Source organism: Oncorhynchus gorbuscha, linkage group LG02, assembly GCF_021184085.1.
Source record: "Oncorhynchus gorbuscha isolate QuinsamMale2020 ecotype Even-year linkage group LG02, OgorEven_v1.0, whole genome shotgun sequence".
In the NCBI taxonomy this organism is placed as follows: domain Eukaryota; kingdom Metazoa; phylum Chordata; class Actinopteri; order Salmoniformes; family Salmonidae; genus Oncorhynchus; species Oncorhynchus gorbuscha.
In genome coordinates, this window is record NC_060174.1 from 75,318,643 (window position 1) to 75,342,442 (window position 23,800).

The 23,800-nt window shown below is 46.4% G+C and overlaps 1 protein-coding gene across 1 annotated transcript in view; it reads left to right on the top strand.

The window, feature by feature from the left end:
- The window catches only part of LOC124009788 (neuronal tyrosine-phosphorylated phosphoinositide-3-kinase adapter 1), a 54,922-nt gene extending 33,075 nt beyond the window's left edge, over positions 1 to 21,847 (top strand). The window contains exons 2-7 of the mRNA XM_046321952.1: positions 9,767 to 10,017; positions 12,953 to 13,329; positions 13,456 to 15,225; positions 15,417 to 15,671; positions 16,103 to 16,209; positions 20,665 to 21,847. Of these exons, the coding sequence (XP_046177908.1) occupies positions 9,827 to 10,017; positions 12,953 to 13,329; positions 13,456 to 15,225; positions 15,417 to 15,671; positions 16,103 to 16,209; positions 20,665 to 21,090 (3,126 nt within the window). The 5' untranslated portion in view covers positions 9,767 to 9,826 and the 3' untranslated portion in view covers positions 21,091 to 21,847. The remainder of the gene's footprint in view (positions 1 to 9,766; positions 10,018 to 12,952; positions 13,330 to 13,455; positions 15,226 to 15,416; positions 15,672 to 16,102; positions 16,210 to 20,664) is intronic.
- The last annotated feature ends 1,953 nt before the right edge of the window (positions 21,848 to 23,800 follow it).

Genomic DNA, 23,800 nt, shown 5'->3' on the forward strand with positions numbered 1-23,800 from the left:
CTCCATCTGCCTCCATCTGCCTCCATCTTTCTCCATTTGCCTCCATCTGCCTCCATCTGCCTCCATCTTTCTCCATTTGCCTCCATCTGCCTCCATCTGCCTCCATCTGCCTCCATCTGCCTCCTAGCTCTAACGAGGTGGATTTAAATGACTTCTGACCCTGTAAATGCCTCTTAAGCTTCTTTTACAATCCCTGAATTGCTGATTTAATGTGTCAGTGTGGGGGCTTTGGTTGCATATCTACATTGTGGGCTGCATATACAGTATAGCCTATGTAGTGTGTGTGTGTGTGTGTGTGTGTGTGTGTGTGTGTGTGTGTGTGTGTGTGTGTGTGTGTGTGTGTGTGTGTGTGTGTGTGTGTGTGTGTGTGTGTGTGTGTGTGTGTGTGTGTGTGTGTGTGTGTGTGTGTGTGTGTGTGTGTGTGTGTGTATGCTTATAGCACATGTAAGACCTGATTAAAACTGGGACGTCTATGTGAGCGATGCTGTTGCCTCCATATTCATTTAGGCTCCGTTAAGGACATACAGTAGCTGCAGAATTAGTTTTGATTTGTGGGTGCTGGAGGGTGGGGGTAAAACATACCCCTTTAAAGTAAAGCATTGCATGCATCTATAACACATACAGTTGAGCAGACTTGTTTTTAGTTGCCTTTTATAAACACATTTCATGCAATTCTACATCATTTATATGCTTGAAGACATTAGTAGAATATGTTTTAATACCACACAAATGGCCAAATGCAGGCAACTCACTATTCAGGTAGGATGCAATTGTTTTACTTAATTTTTATTGTTTTTATTTCTATCATTATTATATTATTTTAAATCATTGTTATTTTTGTAGGCCTATTTAGTCATCTAAACCAGTTCATTAAATATGCTAATTACGTTTTGTTTCATTCTTTTGAGACAGTTTTGTTGGCTGAATTAAGTTTGATCTGTCTTTTTAATTGTGTGTTCCTTATTTGGTTAAAGATAGGTTATACGTAGGCCTTTCAATATCATTAGCCGTCTGCTGTCATTTGTTGGGTACAGCAGGCACTAGCCTTTCTTGGTCATTTCGGCAATATAGCCTTTTCAAAACTTTTATGAAGGTTTAAACCACTTAGCAAGTGTTTTGTTTAATTCTGTTGAGCCATTTTCTTTGGCCAAATTAAGTTTCCAACTGCAATGTTGTGTTTGCCATGATATAATATCCTGCTGGTATTTTCCCTATAAACAATGGCTTGACTTGACGCTCCAACTGACTCCGACAGTTGAACTTGAGGTGAGGATGAATGTTTCAGGCCTACCAGAGTTACTTATCTTTATTATCTTATCTTTATAAAAAATATTCTGATCGGAAAAAAAAACATGTGCCTTCTTCTGTATGCCTATATCTTTATAGCAGACAGCAGTAGCCTGTCCGACAACGATACAGCATATCTCTCACTCTCTCTTTCTCTGTGTCTAGGCCGAGGCTTCTCTTCATATCATACAGTGGAAGCCTAGGCCTATAAGCCTATATGCATGTCACACCCTGACCTCAGTTATCTTTGTTTTCTTTATTATTTTGGTTAGGTCAGGGTGTGACATGGGTGGTTGGTTTAGTTTTTGTATTGTCTAGGTGTTTTTGTATTGTCTAGGTGTTTTTGTATTGTCTAGGTGTTTTTGTATATCTATGGGGTTTTAGTATGTCTAGGTATATGTAGGTCTATGGTGGCCTGAATTGGTTCCCAAACAGAGACATCTGTTTATCGTTGTCTCTGATTGGGGATCCTATTTAGGTTGCCATTTTCCATCTTGGTTTTGTGGGTTATTGTCTATGTGTAGTTGCATGTCAGCACTCGTATAATAGCGGCACGGTTGTTTTTGTTAGTTTGTTTAGTGTTCTTCATTTAATAAAGAAGAATGTATTCATATCACGCTGCCCCTTTGTCAGGATTTGGCCAGGGTTATTCCGGTTTTTGGTCACTAGATGCCCCCATTGTGCCTTTTGACCTTTTGTTTTCCCTTGATCCCCATTATTATTTGCACCTGTGCCTCGTTTCCCCTGATTGTATTTAAACTCTTTGTTTTCCTCTGTTCTTTGCTCTGTGTTTGTATGTTAGCACCCAGCCCTAGTACTCTGAGAACTCTTGTTGATCCCGGTGGACTCTCTTGTGGAATTCTGTTTTTTGTTCTTGTTTGTTTGTTTTTTGAGTATCTTTTGAGGCTTTTTGTGCTTTATCTTCCACCTTGTGGATTTACCTTTTTTGTCTTGGAGGATTACCTTTGTTCTTGTAGGATTCCTTTTGAGGTTGTGGAGTTACATGTTTTCCTGAAGAACTTCACTTTTTACTTCATTAAATACACCGTCTCAAGTACTGCTGTGTCTGCCTCATCTTCTGGGTTCTGCCGACTATTCGTGGCTCAGTTGGTTAAGTGACTGTTTCTCACTCAGGAGACCCGGGTTCGTAACCGGGTCCTGACAGAAACACAGAGCCTAAAATTAACCCAGAGGCAGCCAGTTCCCAGGACCTTGTTGCCATGCTGTCCCACCACCAGGAGACTGTCCAACGCCACGAAGCCGCCCTGGTTCAGCAAGAGGCCTTAATGGCTAGACATTCTCATCTTCTGTCGGAGATGCTGACTTCCATAAAGCAGATATCTGATCGACTTACCCCGGCAACAGTTCCCGTCCCAGTACCTCAGATTCACGTACCCATGGCAGTTAACCCTCTGGCTGAACCTCGTCTTCCACCTCCCCAACGGTTCTCAGGTGATCCAAGTGCTTGTAAAGGGTTTCTCACCCAATGTTCTCTCTCCTTCGAGCTGCAACCCTCGTCGTTCCCCACCGACCGGTCTAAGATCGCATATATCATCACCCTGCTGTCGGAAAAAGCCCTGGCCTGGGCTACTGCTGTGTGGGATGCCCATAGTTCCTGCTGTGCCAGCAACTCTGCCTTTGCTGAGGAATTCAAACGAGTGTTTCAAGGCCCAAGCAGTGGTCCTGACTCAGCCAAACAGCTCCTGACTCTCCACCAAGGTCGGCGCAGCGTGACGGACTATGCCATCCAGTTCCGCACGGTGGCAGCAGCGAGTGGCTGGAACAACGAGGCGCTCACGGTGTGCTTTCTGAAAGGCCTTTCCGACACTATCCAAGATTAACTGGCCACTCGGGAACCACCGGACAATCTCGAGTCCCTGATCAAGTTGGCCTCACGCATTGACCAGCGTCTGAGAGAGAGAGAACTCAACCGTAGACCTCTAGCCCCTATCAGTCCCAGCTCCGAGTCCCCATCTTTATCCTCGCTGGCTCCACCGGAACCCATGCAGATTGGACGCATCTCCCAGGCTGAGAGAGACCCCGGATGAGGCAGCGACGCTGTCTATATTGCGGCAAACCGGGCCATTTCCGTTCCACGTGTCCCGAGCTCCAGGGAAACGCTCTGTCCCGTACAGACCGGGGGAACTGTAACGGGAAACATAACCTCCTCCCATCCGTCCAACTCCCGTCTGCTCATTCCAGTCACCCTTTCCTGGGACAACCACAAGCTTCACCTTCAAGCCTTGGTAGACTCTGGAGCCGCAGGTAACTTCATGGATGGTGTCTGGGCGAAGGAGAATGGCGTTCCCTCTGAACTTCTAAGTGACCCCATGAGGGTTACTACATTGGATGGAAGCCCTTTGGGATCTGGACTTGTCACTCATGTCACTACCTCCTTGCGACTTTCAGTTTCACAACACCAGGAATTGATTAACTTTCATTTGATCTCCTGTTCCGAGTTCCCTCTCGTCCTTGGATACCCCTGGCTTCACAGCCATAACCCTCACATCGACTGGTCTGTGGGCACTATCAAGCAGTGGGGTCCTACGTGCCAAGCTACTTGTATTTTCCCGAATTCCCCGAGTTCTACTCCCGAGTCTTTAGAATCCATCGACCTGACCCGAATTCCTGAGTATTACCATGACCTCAAACTGGTATTTAGCAAACAGAGGGCCACCATGCTCCCACCCCATAGACCTTATGATTGCCCCATCGAACTGTTTCCGGGCACTTGCCCTCCCAGGGGTCGGATCTTTTCCCTATCTCCACCCGAACGAGCTGCTATGGATACCTACATCAAGGACGCTCTGGAAGCAGGCCTCATGCGTCCATCCACCTCCCGGATGAACCGTTTTGTGGTGGAGGTACGGGAGCAGGGTTTTTCTTTGTGACCAAGAAAGACGTTAGACAGCCATCTGTACGTTATTTTCACTAAGCCGGAAAATGTGATTACGTCCTTGTTTAGGATGACATCCTCATCTTTTGAAAGAACACACTAAGCATGTCAGACAAGTACCCGCCTCCTAGACAGCCATCTGTACGTTAAGCCGGAAAAATGTGAATTCCATTCATCCAGTACAATTCCTGGGATTTGTAGTGGAACCTGGTCGAGTCCAAATGGACCCCAGGAAGGTAGGGGCGGTAGGCGGATTGGCCCACCCCCATCATCGACTACCGGGGACTCAATGCCATAACCATCCGTAACCGTTACCCGCTGTGTCTGTGTACCCCTGTATGGCCACAGCCTTCGAGCTGCTCCAGGAAGCAGTTATTTTCACTGGAAATTGTGCTTTATGACCTGCGGAACGCATACCATCTTGTGTGGATCAGACCTGGTGACGAGTGGAAGACCGCTTTCAACACGCCTACTGGTCACTATGAATACTTTTCTCACCCAGTGTGATTCCCTTCGGCCTCGATTGCCAACGCCCCTGGTCGGGTGGTGTTCCAAGCGCTGAGAAACAATGTGAACTTTAGGGATATGCTTAACATATTTGTGTTCGTTTACTTGGATGACATCCTCATCTTTTCGAGCTCTCTTCAAGAACACACTAAGCATGTCAGACAAGTACTCAAACGCCTCCTAGACAGCCATCTGTACGTTAAGCCGGAAAAATGTGAATTCCATTCATCCCGAGTACAATTCCTGGGATTTGTAGTGGAACCTGGTCGAGTCCAAATGGACCCCAGGAAGGTAGGGGCGGTAGCGGATTGGCCCACCCCCATCAAGAACTTCAGCTTGGTGGCAGCCCCTCTCTCAGCTTTAACCAAGGGTGGCAATGCAAGGTTTTTGTGGGGAAGAGAAGCTGAGACGGCCTTCCAAGGACTCAAGCAGTGCGTCCTCTCTGCTCCCATCCTGATACTACCGACTACAGATGAACCGTTTGTGGTGGAGGTAGACGCCTCAGAGGTTGGTGTTGGAGCTGTCCTGTCTCAGAGGGGTGAAGACAAGAAGCTTCATCCGTGCGCTTTCTTCTCACACTGGCTTACCCCGGCTGAGAGGAACTACGATGTGGGGATCGTTCCTGTTTCTAACTTCAGTGGGCTCACTCTGCCAAGGGCCATCCCGGCGTAAGATGGCATTGAAGGAATGGAGACACTGGCTCGAGGGGTTTCTTTTTGCTCTAAAGTTTTCAGTTCTCTACCCGATTTTTTTTTTTAGAGTAGTGCCCTCAGCCCGTTGGTCTCTTTTCTTCAATCGATTCCAGTTTATCCTCACCTATCGGCCCGGGTCGAAGAATCTCAAACCGGATGCCCTGTCCCGAGTCTACGCTCCTGCCATTCGAGATGACACGATCGTGGCTCTGCTAAGATCGTGGCTCCGATCTCGTGGCAAGTTGAGGATACCGTGAGACGAGCTCAAGCTATTGAACCGGACCCGAAAGGAGGTCCTGCCAATCGCGTCTCAAGTACTGCTGTGTCTGCCTCATCTTCTGGGTTCTGCCGACTATTCGTGGCTCAGTTGGTTAAGTGACTGTTTCTCACTCCGGAGACCCGGGTTCGTAACTGGGTCCTGACAGCCTTGGTCTCCTCGTTATGACGACCGTGACAATGCATGCAATGCCCTGATGGATTTAGTAAAGACATGACGAGGAAATAACACATATGGAATCATGTAGTAACCAAGAAAGTGTTAAACAAATAAAACATGTTTGAGATTCTTCAAAGTATCCACCATTTGCCTTGATAACAGCTTTGCACACGCTTGGCATTCTCACAACCAGCTTCACGAGGTAGTTGTCTGGAATGCATTTCAATTAACAGGTGTATCTTGTAAAATAAGTTAATTTGGGGAATTTATTTCCTTAATGCATTTGAGCCAGTCAATTGTGTTGTGACAAGGTAGGGGTGGTATATAGAAGAAAGACCAAGTCCATATTATTGCAAGAACAGCTCAAGTAAGAAAAGAGAAACGACAGTCCACCATTACTTTAAGACATTAAGGTCAGTCAATATGGAAAAATTTGTGCGACTGCACTTGAAGCCGCAAAAACCATCAAGCGCTATGATGAAACTGGCTCTCATAAGGACCCAGGGTTACCTCTGTTGCAGAGGATAAGATCATTAGAGTTACCAGCCTCTGAAATTGCAGCCTAAATAAAGACTTCACAGAGTTCAAGTAACATACACATCTCCACATTAACTGTTCAGAGGAGACTGTGTGAATCAGGCCTTCATGGTCGGATTGTCGCAAAGAAAGAAATACGAGCAATGGATATTAGACCAGTGGAAGTTTGTCCTTTGGCCTGATGAGTCCAAATTTGAGATTTTTGGTTCCAACTGCCGTGTCTTTGTGAATGGATGATCTCCACATGTGTGGTTCCCACCTTGAAGTATGGAGGAGGAGGTGTGATGGTGTCGGGTGCTTTGCTGGTGACACTGTCTGAATTATTTAAAATTCAAGGCACACTTAACCATCATGGCTACCACAGCATTCTGCAGCAATACACAATCTGGTTTGCGCATAGTGGGACTATCATTTAGACTATCACACCTTCAGGCTGTGTAAGGGCTATTTGACCAGGAAAGAGAGTGATGGTGTGCTGCATCAGATGACCTGGCCTCAACAATCACCCGACCACAACCAAATTAAGATGGTTTGGGATGAGTTGGACCACAGAGCGTTGGAAAAGCAGCCAACATATGCAGCTCAGCATATGTGGGAACTCCTTCAAGACTGTTGGAAAAGCATTCCTCGTGTAGCTGGTTGAGAGAATTCCAAGAATGTGCAAACCTGTCATCAAGGCAAAGGGTGGCTACTTTGAAGAATCTAAAATCTCAAATATATTTAGATTTGTTTAACACTTTTTTGGTTACTACGTGATTCCATATGTGTTATTTCATAGTTTTGATGTCTTCACTATTATTCTACAATGTAGAAAATAGTAAAACAAGACAAAACACTTGAATGAGTAGGTATGTCCAAACTTTTGACTGGTACTATATATATATATATATATATATATACTGTGTGTCCAGTGACACTGACTCACCCAATGATGAAGATGAAGCATAGGCTACTCACCAGTGATAAGATACTTTGAAAAACAATGCTGTTCACTCAGAATCCCTCAACAGTTGTTGATAAAACAATTGTTCGCTTCTACAGACAGATTAGTCTTCTATTTTCAGCAGTAGGCATTTTCTTTCCAAATGGTAGGTCTACGTTTTCTCGCTGATATCTATGGCCACAATCCTACAGGCTGTTCTATATTTGGCACATGTTCTGCCCAAATTGTGACTTGTGATAAAACTTCATCCACAGCTATTTTCTGAAGCTATTGATCCTCTGTAGCTAAATTATGCTCTCTGGTGTAGTATTTAGAATTATTTGATTTATTGTCTGTTCAGACAGGAGCAATATCATTTTGGGGGAAAATATATTGTATGGCCCAAGGCTATGGATAAGACATGCTCTAGGAGTAGAGGAAGTGTGCTGTATAGTGGACTAGTGAACCTGACGAACCGTCTCCCAAGCAGTGTCCTTTTCCTCAGCAGCCTGCGTAATTGCACACTTCCCCACAGCTGTAATGCGACAATTGTACGGCTGCCTACTCAGCTGCCAGATCCTGGAAGCCCAAATCAGCGGCCCTGTTAACAGAAGCCCAACCTACACCGTCTCAACTCCCTAACCTAATTAACACTGAGTCATACAACACGCCACCCCACGCCATACCACGCAGGGCAGCCAGGCCACAGCAATGCAGCAGGGCATTGTGTGTAGGGAGGCCAGGGCACTGGACAATAGGAATTAGCGGGAACTACGATGGCACACAGGGTGACACACAGGGCCATGTCAGAATCATGATGGGATGACACTGCTCTCTGTATGATGTCATCTCTCACTGTAGAGAACTCTGTGTTCTCAGAGCCATATTGTTCATGACTCTGCAGCCTGCGCTCTTCCACTGGAATCAGATTCAGGTGTAGATTTGTATTGGTTATAGATATTAAATTGGTCTCTTACTTATAGAATGGCAATCAGTCAAAATAGATAGTTCAACAGAACAACAAAGTACAGAGACAATAATGAACCTAATGGAATCAGTTGAGAGAATCCCCGTGCTGTTGGAGAAGGGTTAATGAGGTTATGTATGGGTGTGTTCATTGAGTGCATTCTTGAATGTGTAGTAGCAGTAGGCCTCTAAATGAATTAGTCTACATTGTATGTTGGTGTGCGTTTCATCCAGTGTTTGCGTGATTATGTTCAAACTAAAACCAATTGCAAGGAGTGTCCCATGCAGTATAAGTTAAACCACGAAAAGCACTTGAACACTCACGCTCCATTTTTTTTTTACATTTAAGATGGAAAAATACTGGGAACCCTCGCACACCAGCTGACAGCTGCGCTTTTCTTAGCCAATCGCAGCGCCGCGCTCGCATACATACTCCAATGCACACAACACTGTTGGGCCCTCAAATATCTGCCCCACAACAAGCCTGACTCTTTATGGGGTGAATAGCGTGTGCAGGAAGCCCTGCGTGCGCTACATATGACAAACCACATTACTGCCTGGGTAGCAAACAGCCCTAGTTAGGCCACCCCAAGGCCCCCAGCCAGAGAGAAACACTGCAGCTGAGTTACCATGCTTACTCAGATGGTCATAATTGGATAATGAAAATATAAATAGTGTTTTCATGTGATCCACTGTAGGTTGGGTGTTGGGGTAAACAACATAGTGGGCTGGGTAAACATACAATACCTTGCTACCTCACTACCTGGCTGCTTGGCTCCCTGGCTGCTTGGCTACCTGGCTGCTTGGCTACCTGGCTGCTTGGCTCCCTGGCTGCTTGGCTCGCTGGCTACCTGGCTGCTTGGCTCCCTGGCTACCTGGCTCCCTGGCTCCCTGGCTGCTTGGCTACCTGGCTGCTTGGCTCCCTGGCTCCCTGGCTCCCTGGCTGCTTGGCTCCCTGGCTGCTTGGCTCGCTGGCTACCTGGCTGCTTGGCTCCCTGGCTTCCTGGCTGCTTGGCTACCTGGCTGCTTGGCTGCTTGGCTACCTGGCTGCTTGGCTCCCTGGCTACCTGGCTACCTGGCTACCTGGCTACCTGGTCCAAAGCCCAGTGTGTTTTACCCTGGAGGAAAGGATGTCCATGACACAAGGAGCCTTATTAGTTACGTTTTCTGCCTGTCCATCTATTTGGATGTTTTCACATATTTTGGTCAGATATTGTGTCAGACATGGTTTATAATGCGACCTCTCTGGTTTTTAACTTTCACTTCTGGTAAGTCCTACCCTGTCTCTGAGCAACTCATTATGTCTGGAGGAATCCCTCCTGCCCTGTTCACCTGTATGAAGACAAGGAGCCAGGTACTATAACCATGTTGTAATTGCTACTGCCCTGCATACAGCATGTCGACATGAGAGCTGTGTAGGGGAGCTGTATAAGAGGACAACTGGACAGGGCTCTGTCATGTCAGCTCAACATATAATAAATGACTATTAACAATGACAATGTCCACATCTTCTCCATGTCTAGGTGACTCAAGCTTGGTCTGCAGTGACATTCATCCACTTCACCCTATTGGTCTTCTATACCATGAGCTCTGGCTCCGCCCAGGATGTGGCGGTGGAGCATTTCTTGCGTGACATAGAGAGGAGGGGCAAGCGGCTACATTGCGCTGTGATTGGCTGTGAGGAGGAGCAGTGTCCCCGCGGCGACATGAACCTGCTGTATCGTAAGAGCCGGCTGGACTGGAGGCACAAGGACCAGGAAGGCAATAAGAAGAGGTGAGGAGAGGTGAACTGATCTCAACTCACAGCTGCATGCTGCACTGGAGAGATGGAATGAAGATTATTCAGTTAAGTTCAATTGTACATTTATGAACTGAAGTGGAAGAGTTTTGTTGTTCATATTTTATGTGCAACCTCTTAATTGTCATCCTAAGGGGATTGGGGGCATGTAGAAAGGAAGATAAGAAACCAGATGAGAGGAACAGAAAATGGGAAGAGAGGAGCTTTATGGCCTTCATTACAGGGCCAATGTGGCCCATTGGTGTCTATCTAGATTATGGCACATACACTTCCACACCCACAGGCGCACACACACACACATACACACAGGCACACTTAAAGACACACACACACACACACACACACACACACACACACACACACACACACACACACACACACACACACACACACACACACACACACACACACACACACACACACACACACACACACACACACACACACACACACACACACACACACACACACACACACACACACACACACACACACACACACACACACACACACACAGAGAGAGAGCTCTGCTCTTGGCTTTTCTTCACATAATGCAATGAGACAGAAAACAGTTGCATCTCTGTTCTCCATGATGAACATGCTCAGTGCTGTTTCCTCTCCCTGCGCCAGCTTCCCTCCTCTCAAAAGGAAGGTGCAAAGCTCACATTGTCTCCTTGCTGCTTCACCACTTCATAAGGAATGATGGCAGAATTAAGGCTCATCAGTAGTACAGGACACATTGTGACCTAAAAATGAGGCCTACATTTGATGTGTAGTTTGTTATGTTTTATCGCTCTTGCTTCCTCTAGCTCAAACAAACAAGGCAACATGCACTCAGGGTTCACTCACCTGCGATAACCTCCTAAATGAGGCCTTTGATTGCATGCTCGGAAGCTCAACATCTCCTCCTCCTCTTCTCACACACGTAAAGACCCAGTTACCTAGGCTTGCTCTTTCTCTCTCTCTCTCTCTCTCTCCCTCTCTCCCTCTCTCTCTCTCTCTCTCTCTCCCTCTCTCTCTCTCTCTCTCTCTCTCTCTCTCTCTCTCTCTCTCTCTCTCTCTCTCTCTTTCTCGCCAACACACACACACATACCAGACATACACATACACAGATGTGTGCACCCACGCACTCAGCCCTCACTCGTTGCCAGCAGGGAAACAAAAAGGTGGTTGTTGCCCCCGGCAGCATTCCTCCAGCACCATTTCTCCAGCACCATTCCTCCAGCACCATTTCTCCAGCACCATTCCTCCAGAACCATTTCTTCAGCACCATTTCTCCAGCACCATTCCTCCAGCACCATTTCTCCAGCACCATTTCTCCAGCACCATTCCCCCAGCACCATTTCTCCAGCACCATTCCTCCAGCACCATTTCTCCAGCACCATTTCTCCAGCACCATTCCTCCAGCACCATTCTCCAGCACCATTTTACCAGCACCATTCCTCCAGCACCATTTCTCCAGCACCATTCCTCTGGTCCTGCTAGGGAAGTCAGATCCCACCCATTCATCCCCTCTTTCCTTCCTTACAATGGCTACCTCTCCTCTCGTCGCCACGGTGGAACAGGAATCGGAGAAACAGGTTGAAAAAAAGGACACGAGCCATAGCTGACACTCAGTAGAGGGTTTCTGTTCTGTGCCAGATAGCCAATCATTTCCTTCTAGATGGTTGTAGCGGTATCATTTCAGCTCTTTTCACGGTAGTTGTTGTGCACAGTGTTTTTCTAATGACTTCAGCCGCTGTTGTTACAGCTGAGTCACCTTTATAAAGGGTCATTTACAGACCTATACTGTATATTTTATATGCAATAACTCCAGATTTGGACCATGTCAGCTGCAACTCCCCGTCCCATGTTGTTGCTCATCAAAATACACTGTTGTATGGATTCTGCACCAATTTAATCAACCAGTAGCTTTATTGTAGAGATATAGATTTTGGTTTCACCTGTTAGGAAACCAAAGATGTTCTGAGTCTTTGGTGTTCATGCATGATGGTAGTTTGGATGTGGTCATGATGACCTTCAAAAGACCTTCAGGGATTATCCATATGAAGTTTTTGAAAGTAAAATTGGCTTTAGAGAGCGAATAAGAATGAAGTGATCTGTTTAATCAAAGGAACAGCACAGTACTTTATACATTCAACTCCAATATATTTTAATTGAAGAAAACTCCAGTTTTAATTTTTATGCTGCACTGCCACACCTTTTTTTCAGGCAATAAATAGCCCCCAAAAATGCAGTTCCTTTGAGTGCTTGTTTGCAGTATGTTTAGTACTGTACATTGGCAAGCAATACCATGTGAAATTTCATGGGTTTTAAGACAAACCACTAAACCAATAAACAGGCAAGCCAGTTGCCATGGAAACAGATCAAATGCTTGGCAGAGGTCATGATGAGTGTAGTGAAGAGACAACGTAATAAAACAGATAAAGAATTAGTTAGAGATACCCAGTGACACAGTGATGTACATACAGGGAGATTACAGTCAGAGAGGAGTTGCTAGATTTTGGGGAGTTTGATTTTAGGGGAAGTAATTTCCTAATTGAATGTGTTTGTGAGCTAGGGGAGCAGATGTGGAGGGAAATGGAAGGACGGAAGAGTCCCCCCTACACACGATACTGGCATGCACAGCTGCTGCACTGCCTCGCCCAATCTCTCATCACTCACTCTTCAACGGGAAGCTAGTCTCTCTGTGCCATCCATGTATGAGCAGCAGTGTGTGTGTGACAGACAGAGGGAGAGGAAGAGGAGTAAAGGACTGAAGCTATTTAAAGAACGTTTCTGAAGAGAAAAAGAAAAAGGGAGCGAGGCAGAAAAGGGGAGGGGCAACACAATGGGGAAATAAATTAAGGTCCTTGACTGAGACGTGATTAACTGCTGAATGACGGAATGCTGTGCTTCCTGTGTTCTCCAGCTCCAGCCAGAAAGACCCCTCCTCAGCCACGGTGGGCAAGGTCCGTGACCTGGCGTCCTTCCGACGCCACTTCCGCATGGGCTTCATGACCATGCCTGCCTCCCAGGACCTGTCCCCTCACTCCTGTGCCTCTGCCATGGCCCCCCGCTCCCAGTCCTGCCATGCCGTGGGCGCTAGAGACACAGGTCTGGAGAATGGGGAGGATTACTCTGACACCCAGTCACAGCACGGCGGGCGCTGCCCCCCTACCAAACCCAAACGACACCCCAGCACCCGCCTCAGCTCCTCAGACCCCAGAGCACCTCACATCCTCCCGGACACCCCTCCACTGCCCCTACCCACTCACTCGCAGGCCAAACACTCAGAGAAGAAGAATGGTAGGCTACTGCAACAGTAATGAGGGCAGTGAAGTGGGGAAATTTGGAAATGTGGGTTATTATTATTGTCCCTGTTGTGATGATTGAAATATCTCTAGTTCATTGCTCTGTCTCTTTCCCCTCCAGCAATGAAGAAGTCAGACTCGGGGGACATGTCCAAGAAGGTGCCGCCTCTGAAGCCCAAACGAAGTCCTAGCACTCAGCTCTCATTTGACCCCCCACCGGCCCGCGTGCCCCCTCCTGCCACGCCCCTTCCTTTCCAGGGGGGTGAGGGTAAGCCCCAGGGTGAGGAGGGGGATGATGAGCCTGTCTACATAGAGATGGTGGGCCAGGTGTTCACAAGGGAGAGCCAGACTGCCACCCCTCACCCTGTCACTCCCGTCGCCACCACACCCGACTCAGACTCAGACCAAAACGAGGCCATCTATGAGGAGATGAAGTATCCATTGCCAGAGGACAGAGAGGGACACAAACGCATCCCTCTCAAACACGAGAGACTGAAATCCTCCAAACACCACTCCTCTGGCATCTCTGCCCATCTACCTCGCCCCTCCTCCTCCCCCTCCTGTTCCAAACCTAAAGCCACAGTGTCCATTTCCCACTCCTCGCCCCTCCCCTCCTCCACCTCCACCACCCCTGTCCCCCAGCCACTCTCCTCCAGCCCGCAACCCCCACGGGCCCCTACTCCCTATCTCCTCCAGGGGAACAAATCAGAGACAGAGTCCACCAGTAAGATCCCGGCCCCCTTCCCCAACCTGCTGCAGCACCGGCCTCCGCTGCTCGCCTTCCCCCAGCCAGCTGCTGCCTCCAGCGGGGTCGGGGTCCAACACAAAGCTGTTGCTGCCAAACTGGGAACCATCAGCATCCAGACCTCCTCCAGTATGACAACGCCATCCAGCACCTCCTCTGCCTCTACCACCCCCTCCTCCAATCTCCCCATGCTCCTGTCAGGCTGTAAGGAGTCTAAGGAAAGAGACAAGCAGAGCAGAGACAAAGACAAAGACAAAGACAGAGACAGAGACAGCCAGCTCGACCCTGCACCGGGTCTAAGGGCCAGGAGCCACTCCACACCACTGCCCCCTTCCTCCAAGTCCACCTCCCCTTACTCCCACCAGCACCACCACCCCCACCACCGCCCCTCACACTACCACCACTACCGCAAGCCAGATAGAGGAGACTCGCCCAACCCCAACACCAACAACAAGAATGGCTCAGAAACCTCCTCCAAGTCCACTGCCCAGACCCAGACGCAGGGCTCTGGCAAGGAGGGCAAGTCTGTGAGCTTCTGCTTGAAGTCAGGCAAAGGAGACAGGGACAGGGACAGAGAGAGGGAAAGAGACGGTCACAGGGACAATCACAGAGACAGAGACAGGGACAGTGACAGAGAGAGACACAGGGAGAGAGACAGAGAGCGAGACCGTGACAGAGACAGAGAAACAGGGTCCCACTCTACCTCCTCTCAGGCTGAGAGCACTCCCACCACCAACAGCCATTTATCCCAGACCAGCACCAGTTCAAACCCAAACCAGTCCTCCTCCACCTCCTCTCATTCTCGCCCTCACTCTCGTTCCCACCTCCAACGCTCCAACACCCCTCATGGCCTGCCTGCCTACAAGCCCCCCTCCTCAGACAGCCCACTGCTCTGGACCTACCCCTCAGTGGGCTTCCGGAGACCCCCGGCGTACGACAGCCTGCGAGGAGGGTCTCATCTGCCCTCCTTGCACCACCAGGGTCACGGTGATGTGGCCTCCAAAAGCAGCACGGTGCCTGGGCCCGTCCAGGGGAAGGCTGGGTTCATGCCCTGGGACAGCAGTGGCTTTGGAGACGACGGGTCCTACTGGCCCGTGCAGAGGAATCTCTCCTTCAGCCATGGCAGCCGAGAGACAGCAAGAGAAAGTAAGTTAACATGTGCTGGGGGGGCATCATGGGTTAAAATTAAATATTTAATCTTATCAGAAGTTCCTCTCATCCCTTTGAGGGATAATCAGACTATTAGACTGTAAATTGAGTGTCATCTGTTACTATACTGTCAATAGACAATCATTGTATGTTAACTCAACAATTCCCTTCTGTCATTCCCCTCTCAGAGGATGAAGGACGTGCATGGAATGGTAGTGCCGATGCCCTCCTGAGGGTGGACAAGGAGGAACTGGTCCCAGGGCATCGAGGAAGAGGAGGAGGAGGAGGCCACTCTGGGATCCCAGTACGCTTCACTGGAGGGAGGGGGCTGGGCCACAGTGAGTCCCTGGCTGGGATGGAGGAGGGGTTCTTGGGGTTCCGAGCCCTGCCTAGAGGGGGTCTCCCTCTCCCCTGCCAAACCTTCCCAGCCTATCGCAATGGAGGTAAGCACCTAGACACCTAGAACAGAATCCTTCTAGCAGAATCTTTCTGAGGGAAAGTGCTCTAAAGTATGTCAAGGATTTCACTAGCACACAAAAAGTTATTTAGAAAAGAGATAACATCAGCAGATGCCTCTGAAGATCCTATGAGGTGGATTTCTTCCATCCACAGTCACATTATCACGGTGTTGTGGGCTAAGATCATCAGTGGCAGCATGTGTAGTACCAGAGCTATATATACACACATATACACATACTTATGCACACAATGCCTCCCCCACATGTACCAGCGGTTGTACATAGACACATGTAAGAATGCACTGCCTTCTATATGCACAGCTGTTCTCCCTGGCAACATGAACAGCACAGTAAACATGATTGATTTGTGGCTATGGACAGGTGTATGAACATTGCTTGTTATTTTTGTGTTCCAGAACTGGGTCGATTCGGCCGCTCATCATCCACCTCTGGGGCGAGGCAGGTGGGTGGATGCGACGTTCAGAGGCAGAGCAGCCTGCCTCATCGAGAGGCACTGAGTCAGGTGAATAATACCTATTATTACAATAACGATGATCTTTGGTATAACTGTGATTACTATAATTTGTACAAGTAGGAGTATTGGAATTATTCTGAAGAATATGGTCATTCTTATCATGCCCTGTGCTGATAGCAACAACCCTCCTCCTGAGCTATTTATAGTGTGGAGATATGTTCAGTGAGCAGAATAAGGATGTGGCCAGCAGCCTTAAAGAATAAGTCCAGGAGAGAGCAATGCTCTAACTGACGTATGCGGAGATGTAAGGAGTATGCTTCTCTACAGTGTTTTGGAGCAGTGAGCCGGTGTCCAATCGTGTTGCGTTTTGCCCAGTCACTTGGCTGCATCTCAAATGCTGACGCAGTTCAAGTGTGCTGTGCTGCAGAGACTGTCTGCGTGTGTTGCCTGACCCTCCCTCGCACACCACGGGGAGCCACAGGCCCAAAGATGGTGTCACACTGCCCCGTAGTGGCAGGATATGGTGCAACACATTATTACAGACGCTGTGGTGGTTGCTGAGCTTGGTCTTCAATACTCAAATAAAATTGAATTGTATTTGTCACATGCTTAGAAAAAAACAGGTGTAGACTAACAGTGAAATGCTTATTTACGGGTCCTTTTCCAACATTGCAGAGTTAAAGATACAAGAAAAAATAGAAATAGTGACACAAGGAATAAATACACAGTGAAAAATGAATAACAATAAAGAGTAAATATAACATGGCCCTATACAAGGAGTACCAGTACCGAGTCGATGTGCAGGGGAATGAGGTAGCTATAGTATATACAATTGAAGTTGGAAGTTTACATACACCTAAGCCAAATACATTTAAACTCAGTTTTCACAATTCCTGACATTTAATCCTAGGAAAAATTCCCTGTCTTAGGTCAGTTAGGATCACCACTTTATTTTAAGAATGTGAAATGTCAGAATAATAGTAGAGAAAATTATTTATTTCAGCTTTTATTTCTTTCATCCCATTCCCAGTGGGTCAGAAGTTTACATACACTCAATTACTATTTGGGATCATTGCCTTTAAATGGTTTAACTTGGGTGAAACATTTCAGGTAGCCTTCCACAAGCTTACCACAATAAATTGGGTGAATTTTGGCCCATTCCTCCTGACAGAGCTGGTGTAACTGACTCAGGTTTGTAGGCATCCTTGCTCGCACACACTTTTTCAGTTCTGCCCACAAATTGTCTATAGGAGGTCAGGGCTTGAGGATGGCCACTCCAATACCTTGACTTTGTTGTCCTTAAGCCATTTTGCCACAACTTTGGAAGTATGCTTGGGGTCATTGTCCATTTGGAAGACCCATTTGCGACCAAACTCTAACTTCTTGACTGATGTCTTGAGATGTTGCTTCAAAATATCCACATAATTTTCATTCCTCATGATGCCATCTATTTTGTGAAGTGCACCAGTCCCTCCTGCAGCAAAGCACCCCCACAACATGGTGCTGCCACCCCTGTGCTTCACAGTTGGGATGGTGTTCTTTGGCTTACACGCCTCCCCCTTTTTCCTCCAAACATAACGATGGTACATTGGTCATGGTCAAACAGTTCTATTTTTGTTTCATCAGACCAGAGGACATTTCTCCAAAAAGTACAATCTTTGTCCTCATGTGCAGTTGCAAACCGTAGTCTGGCTTTTTTATGGCGGTTTTGGAACAGTGGCTTCTTCCTTGCTGAGTGGCCTTTCAAGTTATGTCGATTTAGGACTCGTTTTACTGTGGATATAGATACTTTTGTACCTGTTTCCAGCATCTTCACAAGGTCCTTTGCTGTTGTTCTGGGATTCATTTGCACTTATCGCTCCAAAGTACGTTCATCTCTAGGATTCAGAACACATCTCCTTCCTGAGCGGTATGACAGTTGCGTGGTCCCATGGTGTTTATACTTGCGTACTATTGTTTGTACAGATGAACGTGGTACCTTCAGGCATTTGGAAATTGCTCCCAAGGATGAACCAGACTTGTGGAGGTCTACAATTTTTTTCTGAGGTCTTGGCTGATTTCTTTTGATTTTCCCATGATGTCAAGCAAAGAGGCACTCAGTTTGAAGGTAGGCCTTGAAATACATCCACAGCTACCCCTCCAATAGGCTCAAATGATGTCAATTAGCCTATTAGAAGCTTCTAAAGCCATGACATCTTTTTTTCTGGAATTTTCCAAGCTGTTTGAAGGCACAGTCAACTTAGTGTATGTAAACTTCTGACCCACTGGAATTGTGATACAGTGAATTATAATTGAAATAATCTGTCTGTAAACAATTGTTGAAAAAATGACTTGTGTCATGCACAAAGTAGATGTTCTAACCGACTTGCCAAAACTTTAATTTGTTAACAAGAAATGTGTCGAGTGGTTGCAAAACAAGTTTTAATGACTCCAACCTAAGTGTATGTAAACTTCCAACTTCAACTGTACATACAGTGGGGCAAAAAAGTATTTAGTCAGCCACCAATTGTGCAAGTTCTCCCACTTAAGAATATGAGAGAGGCCTGTAATTTTCATCATAGGTACACTTCAACTATGACAGACAAAATGAGAAAAAAAATCCAGAAAATCACATTGTAGGATTTTTTATGAATTTATTTGCAAATTATGGTGGAAAATAAGTATTTGGTCACCTACAAACAAGCAAGATTTCTGGCTCTCACAGACCTGTAACTTCTTCTTTAAGAGGCTCCTCTGTCCTCCACTCGTTACCTGTATTAATGGCACCTGTTTGAACTTGTTATCAGTATAAAAGACACCTGTCCACAACCTCAAACAGTCACACTCCAAACTCCACTATGGCCAAGACTAAAGAGCTGTCAAAGGACACCAGAAACAAAATTGTAGACCTGCAGCAGGCTGGGAAGACTGAATCTGCAATAGGTAAGCAGCTTGGTTTGAAGAAATCAACTGTGGGAGCAATTATTAGGAAATGGAAGACATACAAGACCACTGATAATCTCCCTCGATCTGGGGCTCCACGCAAGATCTCACGTGGGGTCAAAATGATCACAAGAACGGTGAGCAAAAATCCCAGAACCACACGGGGGGACCTAGTGAATGACCTGCAGAGAGTTGTGACCAAAGTAACATTGCCTACCATGAGTAACACACTACACCGCCAGAGACTCAAATCCTGCAGTGCCAGACGTGTCCCCTTGCTTAAGCCAGTACATGTCCAGGCCCGTCTGAAGTTCGCTAGAGTGCATTTGGATGATCCAGAAGAAGATTGGGAGAATGTCATATGGTCAGATGAAACCAAAATATAACTTTTTGGTAAAAACTCACCTCGTCATGTTTGGAGGACAAAGAATGCTGAGTTGCATCCAAAGAACACCATACCCACTGTGAAGCATGGGGGTGGAAACATCATGCTTTGGGGCTGTTTTTCTGCACAGGGACCAGGACGACTGATCCCGTGTAAAGGAAAGAATGAATGGGGCCATGTATCGTGAGATTTTGAGTGAAAACCTCCTTCCATCAGCAAGGGCATTGAAGATGAAACATGGCTGGGTCTTTCGGCATGACAATGATCCCAAACACACCGCCCGGGCAAAGAAGGAGTGGCTTAGTAAGAAGCATTTCAAGGTCCTGGAGTGGCCTAGCCAGTCTCCAGATCCCAACTCCATAGAAAATCTTTGGAGGGAGTTGAAAGTCCGTGTTTCCCAGCAACAGCCCCAAAACATCACTGCTCTAGAGGAGATCTGCATGGAGGAATGGGCCAAAATACCAGCAACAGTGTGTGAAAACCTTGTGAAGACTTACAGAAAACGTTTGACCTCTGTCATTGCCAACAAACGGTGTATAACAAAGTTTTGAGATAAACTTTTGTAATTGACCAAATACTTATTTTCCACCATAATTTGCAAATAAATTCATTAAAAATCCTACAATGTGATTTTCTGGAGAAAAGAAAATCTAATTTTGTCTGTCATAGTTGAAGTGTACCTATAATGAAAATGACAGGCCTCTCTCATCTTTTTAAGTGGGAGAACTTGCACAATTGGTGGCTGACTAAATACTTTTTTGCCCCACTGTATAGGTACAGGTAAAGTGACTAGGCAACAGGATAGATAATAGACAGTAGCAGCATTGTATGTGGTGAGTGTGAAAGTGTGTGGGTGTGTGTGAGTGTGGCATTAGTATGCATGTGTATGCATGTTATTTGTGTGTGGGTGTATGTGTGTGTTGGAGTGTCAGTTTAAGTATGTGTGAGTGTGTGGGTAGCGTCCAGTGTGTGTGCATAGAGTCAGGGCAAGAGAGTCAATGCAGGTAGTCCGGGTATTTAGCAGTCTTATGGCTTGGGGATAGAAGCTGTTCAGGCATTCAGTGCTACAACAAAGATTCAGTGTTTACATGCATACCCCAGGTTAATTTGAAGGTAATGTACTGATACAAAATACCCAAATCATGCATCTTCCTTTAACTCCCCTTCTTTCTCCCTATCTGCCTCTCTCTGGCCAGTTGCATGGGCTGTCCCACTCCTCCCAGACACCCTGCAGTCCCAGTCTGTCTCGACAGCATCAGCAGCTCCAACTCCATCAGCAGCAGCTGCAGTTACAGCAACAGCTCCAGCAGCTGCAGCAGCAGCACCACCTCCAGCTGCAGTTCCAGCACCTGGCTCAGCTAGCCCAGGGACAGCCTCTCAACACCGGGGGCGCCGCTGCATCTGCAGCCCAGACCCAGAGGGATGGTAAGCTGCTGGAGGTCATCGAGAGGAAGCGCTGCCTATGCAAAGAGATCAAGGCCCAGCGGCGCCCGGACAAGAGCCTGTGTAAGCAGGACAGCATGCCTATCCTGCCTAGCTGGAGACGGACCCCTGAACCCCGCAAGACGGGCACACCTCCCTGCCAGAGGCCCCAGGCTGTGGTGTGGGACACTGCCATCTGAGGGGGGCGGGTGGGGCAGGAGAGGTACCGTAGAAAGATAGGGGCAAGTACTATGTACTAAATAAGTACTATTGGGCACAATTGTTGTGAGACACAAGAAGTTTACAAGTTGAGAGAGATGGTGGGAATCACTTTCTACAAAAGGTGGGGACTGTTTTCTCTCTTAGGAGTGACAGTGTGATTACCGCTGACCACAGAAGAGAGAGAATATGCATGAGAGTAAGATGAGAGTTTTGTGCTCTAACATGGTAAGACACATTTCATGCGGAGCTGATACAAGGTCGTCAAGGTTACTGAGATGTTTAGAGGTGTGTGGGCCAGAAAAATAATGAACAACTGAAACATAAAAGTGATTTAAAGTATGACTTTGTAGAGATGGAAAAAGATGGGGAAGATTCAGTTGAGGGATATACCAATACAACATGAAACCAAGAAGAGACATACAATCAGTCAGTACTGTGTGATATTTTACACTTTAAATGTGATTTCTTTGCCTTTAAATGTAGTATTCTAAAAGCCCTTCCTTGACTCTTTATTAATTTATTAAACTCTAGTCGACTCAACTTCGCTGATATAAAATAAAAGGGGAGTATTTATACTATAAGAGGGAGTATTTATACCCTAAGAGGGAGTATTTATACCCCAAGAGGGAGTATTTATACCATAAGAGGAAGTATTTATACCCTAAGAGGGAGTATTTATACCACAAGAGGGAGTATTTATACTATAAGAGCAACACTGGTTCAATTCATTTGGCCTAAATTAAAGTAACTGTCCAGTGTTTCCAGATTACTATGAAATATTACCTATAACTACTTACATTATGAGTGAAATAGTTTTCCTTCCAACATTTTATTATTAAGTATGTTAAAAATCAGCTTTTCTGTGTTGGGAATGGCGTGGGCGTACCAGAACAACAGAATGGCGTGGGCGTACCAGAACAACAGAATGGCGTGGGCGTACCAGAACAACAGAATGTTGTGGGCGTACCAGAACAACAGAATGGCGTGGGCGTACCAGAACAACAGAATGGCGTGGGCGTACCAGAACAACAGAATGGCGTGGGCGTACAAGAACAACAGAATGGTGTGGGTGTACCAGAACAACAGAATGGCGTGGGCGTACCAGAACAACAGAATGGCGTGGGCGTACCAGAACAACAGAATGTTGTGGGCTTACCAGAACAACAGAATGGCGTGGGCGTACCAGAACAACAGAATGTTGTGGGCATACCAGAACAACAGAATGGCGTGGGCGTACCAGAACAACAGAATGGCGTGGGCGTACCAGAACAACAGAATGGCGTGGGCGTACCAGAACAACAGAATTGCGTGGGCGTACCAGAACAACAGAATGTTGTGGGCATACCAGAACAACAGAATGTTGTGGGCGTACCAGAACAACAGAATGTTGTGGGTGTACCAGAACAACAGAATGTTGTGGGTGTACCAGAACAACAGAATGTTGTGGGTGTACCAGAACAACAGAATGGTGTGGGTGTACCAGAACAACAGAATGTTGTGGGTGTACCAGAACAACAGAATGTTGTGGGCATACCAGAACAACAGAATGGTGTGGGCGTACCAGAACAACAGAATGGTGTGGGCGTACCAGAACAACAGAATGGTGTGGGCGTACCAGAACAACAGAATGGTGTGGGCGTATACTGGTGATTCAAAATATTAATGTGAGTAGGCCACTCAGGAGTATGAGGAAATAGAATGCATTTTTTAAACATCTGAGATACAAGTTTAAGTAGTTTTTTCTCTCCAATGTATACTTTGGCCACAAATACAAGTATAGGACAAGTCAACAACATTATTTGGTATGAGTTAACAGAATATAAACTTTTGAAGTGAGATTTTCACTGAACAGTTACTTTAAGTACAGCTTACATCAACTCATGGTTGACATGAAACCTCTCTCCCTCAAATGTCATGGACATTGGGAGGGAGGGTTTTAATGAGACTTAAGGTTGATCCTCAGCAAGATACATTTTATACACACTTGTGTTCAAGCATATAGACATAAACTTGGTTTCCATCCAATTGACGACAGATTTACATGCGAATATTCTCAAATCCACATAAAAACAATATGTGCATTTTCCCACCAGAGATGTGTTTCCATTAAATGAACTTGTTGCACATAAAAGACTGTGAGTGATGAATTAGTGCACATAAAATAAATGTTGCTGTTACATTGTACTGCATAAAAAATACTTTTTCAAGTCTACTGGTGGTTTTCGAACAAAACATGTTGCTTTATTATAGCGAGTGTGCACACCGATATTGATGAAAGATTATCATGGACAAAAGAGCAAGATTATGTGCATTTGTCAAACGGCAGCCAAGCATCGATGATCATGTCACCCAAATAAGACCATCGATATTTATTGGAAAGTAGCATCAAGCTCATCACCTTGCACATTCACCACCCCAGTGAACTTCATCGTAATTTATTTAATTTGTAGCCTTTTAAACTGCATCCTTTCCCAACAAGTCCCACACAACATGTCATCGCGTGACTTCAAATTTACTGCGATATGATGGTTATAATATGAATATTTGCGCATAGTAGCATTTCCACCGATATTTCTCGCATAATTAATTTTACCGACACAAAAAGATCCCACCTTCTCTAGCATATTTTGTTTTGTCGACGTTTGAAAAGTTTACCAAAAAATGTTTTGTTTCCATCAGGCCTGGCAT